Source organism: Ceratotherium simum, chromosome 29, assembly GCF_057802395.1.
Source record: "Ceratotherium simum simum isolate JZ-2026a chromosome 29, ASM5780239v1, whole genome shotgun sequence".
Classification (NCBI taxonomy): Eukaryota; Metazoa; Chordata; class Mammalia; order Perissodactyla; family Rhinocerotidae; genus Ceratotherium; species Ceratotherium simum.
In genome coordinates this window covers 37,114,781-37,124,503 of record NC_141928.1, presented here as the reverse complement: position 1 = coordinate 37,124,503, position 9,723 = coordinate 37,114,781, and the positions used below count along the sequence as shown (strand labels likewise).

At 43.7% G+C, this 9,723-nt stretch overlaps 1 protein-coding gene across 1 annotated transcript; it reads left to right on the top strand.

Moving 5' to 3' along the window:
* The first annotated feature begins 7,216 nt into the window (after positions 1 to 7,216).
* LOC101396521 (calicin-like) lies at positions 7,217 to 8,989 on the top strand. The gene has a single exon (XM_004423710.3). The coding sequence runs from the start codon at positions 7,217 to 7,219 to the stop codon at positions 8,987 to 8,989; it is 1,773 nt and encodes a 590-aa protein (XP_004423767.1).
* The last annotated feature ends 734 nt before the right edge of the window (positions 8,990 to 9,723 follow it).

The window sequence follows — 9,723 nt, the reverse complement described above, 5'->3', positions numbered from 1 at the left end:
GCTTCAATCCCAGTGTACAAGTCAGAATTGCTAACCTGTACTCCCGTGGGAAACAACTTTATCATCTAGAGGACAGTGCTTATGTGTGGTTCCTTTTGCCTTGAATCTTGCACACTCTTCTCAGTGCCAAAGTTACTTAGGTCAGCACATTTTCCCCCTACTCCCTTCAGTGAGGTTGTTTCATACATTTGTAATACAGTGAGATTCTCTTTTCAGAGTATACATTTCTTCCTGGGATATCCCAACTTTACGATTTTTAAAAAATTCTTGTACAGTAATACTACAGACTGAATGTTTGCGTCTACCCCCGGGTCCCCAATTCATATGTTGAAACCTAATCCCAAGTTGGTGGTATTTGGAGTGGGCCTGTAGGAGGTGATTAGGTCAGGAAGATGCAGCCCTCATGAACAGGATTAGTGCCCTTGTGAAAGAGACCCCAGAGAGCTCCCCTGCTCCTTCCACCACGTGAGGTCACAGCAAGAAGATGACCATCTCTGGACCAGGAAGCAGGCATCTGTCAGCACCTTGATCTTTGACTTCCTAGACTCCAGAACTGTGAGAATTAATTTTTATTTAAGCCCCCCAGTCTATGGTACTTTGCTATAGCAGCCTTAACAGATTAAGACAACTAAAGTTTACTCTGTGCTATAAAGTTCTATAGGTTTTGACAAATGCATAATACTATGTACCCACCATTATAATATCATATGGAATGGTTTTACCACCTTAAATTTCCCTGTGATTCACTTATTCAACACTCCTTCATATCCCATTGGCAACCACTGATCTTTTTAATGTCTGTATAGATTTTTCCTTTTCCAAGATGTCATATAGTTGTAATCATACAGTAGATAGTCTCTTCAGATCAGCTTCTTTCACTTAGCATATGCATTTAATGTTCCTCCATGTGTTTTCATGGTTTGACAGCTCATTTTTTTATTGCTGAATAATATTCCATTGTATGGATGCAGCACAATTTGTTTATCCATTCACGTATTGAAGGACAATTTTGTTGCCTCCAATTTCTGGCAATTGTGAATAAAGCTGATGTAAACATTCATATGTCGGTTTTTGTGTGAACCTAAGTTTTCAAATCAATTGGGTAAAGACCTAGGGTGCAATTACTGGATTATATAGTGAGATTATGTTTAGCTTTGTAAAAAACTGTCAAACTCTCTTCCAAAGTGGATGTACCATTTTCCTTTTCTGTCAGCAATGAATGAAATTTCCTGTTGCTCCACATCCTTGTCAGCGTTTGGTATTATCAGTTTCTTGGATTTTAGCCATTCTAATAGATGTGCAGTGGTATCTCATTTAATTTGAAATTCTCCAATGACAAATGATGCTAAGTATCTTGTCATACATTTATTTGCCATCTGTATATTTTCTTTGGTAGATCATCTGTTCAGATCTTTTGCCCGTTTTTAAAATTGTGTTATTTTTTTTCTTATGGTTGAGTTTTAAGAATTCTTTTACATTTTGGATATAAGTCATTTATCAGATATGTGTTTAGCAAATATTTTCTCCCATTCTATGGGTTGTCTTTTTACTTTTTTGATGGCATCTTTTGAAGCATGAGAATTTTTAATTTGGGTGAAGTCCAGTGTATTTATTTTTCCTCTTGTTGCTTGTGTTTTTAATGTCGTATCTAAGTAAACATTGCCTGATCGAGGCTCACATTTACTCCTGCACTTTTTTCTGAGAATTTTTATCATTTAGCTTTTACATTTAGGTCTCTGATCCATTTTAAGTTAATTTTTATATGGTGTGAGGTAGGAGTCCAACTTCATTTTCGCATGTGTTTATCCAGTTAGCTGAATATCATTTGTTGAAAAGACTGTTCTTTCCCCATTGAATTGTAATGGCATCTTTGTTAAAAATCAGTTGACGGTTGTGATAGGCAGAAGAATGCCCGCCCACCAAAGACATTGCATCCTAATTCCTGGGATCTATGAATATGATATGTTACTTGTCAAAGGAAAATTAAGCTTGAAGATGGAATTAAAGTTGCCAAACAGGTGACCCTAAGAGAGGGAAATAATCCTGCATTATCTGGGTGGGCCCAATGTAATCATTAGGGTCTTTAGAAGTGGAAGAGGGAGGGAGAAGTGTTCAGAGTCAGAGGAAAATGTGACTGTGGAAGAAGTCAGAGTGATGTGATGTGAGAAGGACTCAACTTGCCTTTGTTTGAAGATGGAGGAAGAGGGCCGTGAGCTGAGAAATGCTGGCAGCCTCTAGATATTGGAAAAGGCAAGGAAATGGATCCTACCCTAGAGCCTACAGAAAGGCTTTTAAATATATAATTCTGTAGGCCTATATTACATAATAATCATAATCATAAAAATAAGCTCTTTAAAATTCATGAAATCACTGTGGAACCCAGGAGCTGAAAGTCTTTCAATTCTTTTTTCCTTAGGAGACTTAATTATTCTCCTTATTCAGAGGAAGACACTTCAAACTTGTTACTTTTACTAAGAAAAATCGCAATTGTAGTAAATTACATTGTAATGAGGTCTGAATTAATGATGTTTCCCTACATCTTAACCAGTTTGTGTAAAATTGCTGCTATAGAAATGCAATCTTTTCATAAGTATATAATATAGTCATGCTATATAGACAATATTATTACAGACAATAATAATATAGTCTTGCTTTCCTATATGGGCCAATTTCAGGAGAGAGATACGACTCTATCTGCAGTAGAGGAAAGAACACGGACTTTGGAGCCTGCCATGCCTGGTTCAAATCCAATGCACTGATAAATTTTATGACCTTGAGAGAGTTATTACTTCGCCTCTCTGAGCCTCAGCTTTCTCCTCTGTAAAAAGGAACCACCAACCTTGCAGAGTTAGTGTAAAGACTGAATGAAAGAATATGTATAATACATGTTGTGATGATTTGAATACATTTATCCAAATGGGGGATCAGCAAACTTTTTCAGTAAATACTTTATGATAGTAAATACTTTGTGCTTTGCAGGCCATGCATCCTCTATCAAAACTACTCAACTCTGCACTGTAGCACAAAAGCAGCCATAGACAATATAAGCTTAGCTGTGTTCCAATAGAACTTTACCCAAAAAGGCTACAGGATGGCCCGCAGGCCATAGTTTGCTGACCCCTGGCATAAATCATCGAGGGTAGTGTCTGGCTCAACACATGATAGCCACTATGATCATTACTTTATTTCTCCCTGTCACAGCCAACAAACATAATCTTTTATTGTTCCTGTGACTCATTCACCATTCTGTCATTCCCAACTTCCAAAATATTCAAAACTTCCTAAAATACTGCTGCCAGAGCTTCTGGGGTCACTCTACTCCCAACATCCGAACAATTGATCATTATCTTCCACATTGTTTCCGGACCACAGATGCTAAGGTAGACAGGAGCTTTAAGACTATTGGTTCAGTTCAATACCTATATCCCTTCTATGACTTGTCCCACAAATGGTTCTCCAATGTGTCTGAACACCTCCAATGACAGGGAAACCACTAGATTTCTAAGCCCTCTTTCTCTCGTCAGGCAGCTTGGAGTTTTTCTGAAAGCTCTCTATTGTGGGCTTGAGTTCAATATGGTTCAACTTCATCAGTATGTACTGAGTCCCTGCTGTGTTCCAGACACATGGTGGGACAAAGATGAGGAAGAGATGAGCTCAACCTCCAACTTCTTACCGGACTTCCTTTGCCTGCTGCTGTCACCAAAGCAAGTCCCATTCTCTCCCCTTGTGACAGACCTTCAGGTATTTGAGGAAAATGCCCTAAGTGTTCTCTAGGTTCCAGACTCCCAATTCCTTCAACCGTTCTTCACAGGCTCCCTCTTCATTCCATCACACTGCCTTCCTCTGGGCGTAAAATCACACGCCCTACGAAGAAACCCGGGAGTGGCTGGACGACGGAGAGAGGAACTGACTTACAACTGTGCAGATTTAGCTTAAATCTAAACCGTATTTGCCTCTTATGAACTAATGCAGACTCATTTACTTAACTCACACTTATATCCCTTTAATTTTCCACATTTCTTTAGAATTAGAGCTAAGTGATAAATTTTAGATGATATAGCAACCATTCACATTTTATTTTCCTTAAAAAAGTGCAAGATTTAGCCTAAATAGCAGTCAGGGTACCTATTTTCACTTGATCCAGTCTGATGGGTAATAGAACTAATAATAGCATTTTTAGGCTGAATTGATCCCCAAAAAAGATTTTTAAAATTTTTTAGAATTTTAAAGTGAATATACTAAAAATTCCAATTTAAAGATTGCAGTTGTCAGACTAGATGTTTAAAATAGAGAATAGTGTCACGTATAGTAAGGCTAAGCAGTGTTTTATAAATATGTTTACGTGTGATGGATCCCACAGTAAAATGTGCTTCTTACTGTGGTTCATGGTCAAAAGTTTTTGAAAATCACTCTTCCAGACCACTGTCATCTGCCACAGGGATAAGAGGGATTCTTCTCCTATGTTTTATAAAAATAGATAAATTAAACTTTAGAAAATTAAAAACTTCTGTTCTTAAAAAGACACCATCAAGAAAGTAAAAGAGACAACCTACAGAATGAGAGAAAATATTTGCAAATCGTATATTTGATAAGTGACTTGTATCTAGAACCATAGAATTCTTACAACTCAACAGTAAAAAGACAAACAATCGAATTAAAAATGGGCAAAGGATCTGAATAGACATTTCTCCAAAAAAGATGTACAAATGGCCAATAAGCACATGAAAAGTTGCTCAACATCATTAGTCATTAAGGAAAAGCAAATCAAAACCACTTACATGGCTAACATAAAAATGACAGATAATAACAAATGTTAGGGAGAATGTGGAAAAATTAGAACCCTTATACATCGCTAGTGGGATCATAAAATGGTAAGCAGTTTGTCGGTTCCTGAAAATGTTAAATGACTCAGCAATTCTACTCCTGGGTATATCCATGAGAGAACTGAAAACATAAGTCTACACAAAAATTTGTACACATTGTTCATAGCAGTATTAGTCATAACAGTCAAGAAGTGGAAACAACCCAAACGCCCATCAACTGATAAATGGATAAATAAACCGTGATTTATCCAGACAATGGAATATTATTCAGCTGTAAAATGGAATGAAGTACTGACATGTGCTACAATATGATAAATCTTTTTTTTTTTTTTTGCAGGGGAAGATTCACCCTAAGCTATCATCTGTTGCCAATCTTCCTCCTTTTTTCTTCTCTCCCCACCTCCCAAAGCCCCAGTGCATAGTAGCATATAGTTTTAAGTTCTTCTGGTTCTTCTGTGTGAGCCGCCACCACAACACGGCTACTGACAGATGAGTGGTGTTGTTCTGTGCCTGGGAACCAAACCCGGTCCACCAAAGTGGAGCGCATGGAACTCTAGGCCATTGGGGCAGGCTCAACATGATAAATCTTGAAAATATTATGCTAAAGGAAAGAAGCCAGACCCAAAAGGCTACATATTGTATCATTCCAGTTATATGAAATGTCCAGAATAGTCAAATCCATAGAAACAGAAAGTAGATTATTGGTTGCCAGAGGTTGTGAGGTGGGAGAATTGGGAGTGACCACTGATGAGTACAGGGTTTCTCTTTGAGGTGATGAAAATGTTCTAAATTTAGATTGTGGTGATGGTTGCACAACTGTAAGTATACTAAAACCCACTTAATTGTACACTTTAAAGGAGTGAATTTTATGGTATGTGAATTATATTTCAATAGAGCTGTTATAGCAAGCCTTGTGGTCTAGTGGTTAAGATTCACTGCTCTCACCCCTGCAGCCTGGGTTCATTTCTGACTCAGGGAACCACACCAACCCATCTGTCGGTTGTCATACTGTGGTGGCTGCATGTTGCTGTGATGCTGAAAGCTATGCCACCAGGATTTCAAATACCAGCAGGGTCACCCATGGTGGACAGGTTTCAGCAAAGCTTCCAGAGTAAGACAGATTAGGAAGAAGGACATGGCCACCCACTGCCGAAAAATATTGGCCATGAAAGCCCTGTGAATAGCAGTGGAGCATTGTCTGATTTAGCACTGAAATGTGGGAGGATCATGCAAAAAAGATCGGGCAGGGTTCCGCTCTGCTGTACACACAGTTGCTAGGAGTCAGAATCCACTCGTCGGCACTAACGACAATATGGCACCTAGCGTTTACTGAATATTTGCTGTGAGCCAAACGGTGCTAACACTCTCTAGTCATTTTCTTATTTAAACTCTTAACAGCCTTTGAAGCAGATACTGTTATTCCCATCTCACACATGAGGAAACTGAGGTTTAGAGAGGCTGAGCAACCTGTCCAAGTCCACAGTTGCTGGAGACAGCTGACCCCCAGAGCCCCCAGCATCTTACAGCTAGAGACTTGGGAATGTGCAGAGGATGTCCTGGTTTGCAGTGGAATTGAAATGATCAGGGCTTTAGAGGCCCTCCCATCCCCACTCACTGGATGCTACCTCCAGCATCCCTGCTCCAGGGAGTGGCCTCCACCTCTCCCTCTATGTTAAAGAAGAGTGGTGTCTGTGGCCACAAAGGTCAGAAGCCAAAGGACAGAGCCTTTCTTCTCTGACGGCCAGAACCTTGGCAGAGAAAGGCACTTCTATGCCTGAGAATCAGAGGCTGGGGAAAGCTGAGTAGTGAGGAGCTTCTGGAAGGGCGGAAAGAGTACTAAGTTACAGAAGCCTTGGCTTCCGGGTCCTGCTCTACTTCCAACTGGCTGTGTGGTCTTGGGCAAGTCCCTTCTCTTGTCTGGGCCTCAGTTTCCTTCCTGTACAATGGGAGGATTCTTCTGGATGATCTCGCAGTCTCTCTTTCCTTCCCCCAGCCTGCCCTTATCCCCCCTTCTACCACCCTCTGCCCAACAGGCTCTGACCTTCCAGAAGCAGCCTTGAACTGAGGTTTGAAGGTCCTGGGAGGGAGTCACAACCCATCTCTGAGTTTCCTCCTGAGCTCTGGGCCCTGGGCACTAGGTCCTGACAGGGTATCTGGCTTGTCGGGTTGGAACCATCAGAGGGGAGAAAGGCCCTGAGCATCTGAGAAAGCCCTCAGGGGGACCTGCATTGTGATGGCCTCATCGACTCTATGACATCATCCTCTCTCCCACCCTCTACTCCTCCCCAGTCAACCACTCTGCAAATAACCATCATTCTCAATCCCAACAGCCTGAGAAAGTCTTTTCTCCAGTACCCGCTGCTGATCTTCTGCCTCAGCCAACAAGAAGCACCATGAAATGGGAATTCACTGAGAAAAACTACGACAGCTTCCTGCTGCAGAAACTGAATGAACAGAGGAAACGCAAAGAGTACTGGGACATGGCCCTGACTGTGGACCACCATGTCTTTTATGCACATCGCAACATGCTGGCTGCTGTCTCTCCAGTAGTAAAGAGCCTCATCTCTAGTGATGATGTGAAAGCCACCGATGAGCTCTTTATCACCCTTGACCCCAACTATCTGAGTCCGGCCACCATGGACCAGCTCCTGGACTACTTCTACAGCGGCAAGGTGGTGATCTCGGAGCAGAATGTCGAGGAGCTCCTTCGTGGGGCCCAGTATTTCAACACCCCACGCCTTCGAAACCACTGCAATGACTTCCTGATTAAGTCCATTAGCCCTGTCAACTGCTTGCGCCACCTTGTCTTGGCTGAGATGTTTGGGCTCAAAGAGGTATCAGACTTGGCCTACTCTGGCATTCGTGACAACTTCCACTACTGGGCCAGTCCTGAGGGCTCCATGCCTGAGGGCTTCATGTGCTGTCCACCTGCCATCTTTGGCCGCCTGCTTCAAGATGAACACTTGCATGTGCTCAATGAGGACCAGGCTCTCAGGGCACTCATAAATTGGGTCTACTTCTGGAAGGATGAGCGGGAGAAGTATTTCATGAAGTTTTTCTCTTACATCAATCTCAATGCCGTCTCCAATGACACACTGATCTTTGCCAGCAACAAGATGAGGGGCATGGAGAGCAGCTCAGCCCACGCAACCCTGATTGAGAGTGTCCTTGTGGAACGAAAGCAGGAGAGGCCATCCAGCCTGCTGAGCTACCAGCGGAAAGGGGCCCTGCTTGATTCGGTGGTCATCCTAGGTGGCCAAAAGGCCCATGGCAAGTTCAACGATGGAGTGTTTGCCTATATCATCCAGGAGAACCTGTGGTTGAAGCTCTCGGAGATGCCCTATCAGGCAGCAGCACTTAGTGCCACCTCTGCTGGTCGCTACATCTATGTCTCTGGTGGCACCACTGACCAGATTTCAGGGCTGAAGACCGCTTGGCGGTATGACATGGATGACAACTCCTGGACCAAGTTGCCTGACCTGCCAATTGGGCTTGTCTTCCACACCATGGTGACCTGTGGGGGGACAGTGTACTCAGTGGGTGGGAGCATTGCCCCAAGACAGTATGTCTCTAACATCTATTGTTATGATGAGTGCAAGGAGGCCTGGTGCCTGGCAGGCAGGATGAGCATCCCTATGGATGCCACAGCTGTGATCACCAAGGGTGACCAGAACCTGTACATCGTCACTGGGCGGTGCTTGGTAAAGTGCAACATCATCCGAGTCGGGGTGGTGGACTGCTTTGACACCAACACTGGGGAGGTGGTCCAGAGTATCACCTTCCCCATTGAGTTCAACCACCGGCCTCTGCTCGCTTTTTATCATGACAACATCCTCTGTGTGCAAAGCCACTGGCAGAGCATGGAAATCAACCTGCAGAAGATCAAGGCCAACAGGACGACCATCTCACTTCCTCTCTTGCCCAACAACTGTCCCTTGGATGAGTCCCATGCTATATGCTCCATTGGAGATGGCAGGGTGTTTGTATGCGGGGGTGTCACCACAGCCAGCGGTGTTCAGAAAAAGGACTGCAACATCAGTCCAAATGCCTACTTGCTGGACCAAAAGACAGGCCAGTGGAAGACCCTGGCCCCCCCACCGGAGGCACTGGACTGTCCCACCTGCTGTCTAGTCAAGCTACCTTGCAAGGTTCTTCAAAGGAATTAAACCACTTTTTAGTTGGAAGAATAAGTAAATGCATTATTATTCACAATTCAAAGAGAGAGAGAGGGAGGAAGATGACCTGTGGGTTCCGAATTAGTGTTTCAGGCTGTGTTTGGCCCTGAAAGTAGAGATCCCAGGCTAGGGCTGCTCCCAGTGGGTGGAAGCTCAAGGCTACTCTGTCACTGGGGGGATCCAAGCTGAGGCTGGAATGGAGTCCCTGGTGGGTGGGACTGAGCATCTCCCCAGCACTGGCCAAGGTGGTGTCTGGAAACTCCCATTCTGTCCCCTATAGTCACCTCGCAGGCATCTGCTAGACTGACAGGTAAAGCAGTTGCTTAGAGCTGTGAAGCCTCAGGCTCCTCCAACAGTCACTAACCTCGAGTCTGCCCAGGAGGGCGGGGAGGGCCAATCCCTGGTCTGGCAGAGGAGCCTCCTGGGCTGGGAAGGGAGAAGGTGGTGTGGGCCAGGCTCAGGGATGGGGCAGAGGGAACGGGGTGGGGGCAGGGTTACTTGGCTGTTGTATTCGACTGTGCAGCTGTGTGTGTTTGTGACTCATTTGTGGGGAACTTGGGGGGTTACTCACAATTGTTTCCAGAGAGCAAGGTTCATTGAGAACTTTCTCCTGGAATACGAGGTCTGAGGGACTGGGGGTGGAAGAGAGGTCAGTCAAGGGAGAAAAAAGAAACCTATTTCTCTATTGGAGAGAAGCTTGGGGATGAGGCCAGATGACAGGATAA

What these genes read in the sequence shown, in the direction of transcription:
- LOC101396521 (XM_004423710.3), top strand. Translation starts at nt 7,217, where the DNA reads ATGAAATGGGAATTCACTGAGAAAAACTACGACAGCTTCCTGCTGCAG.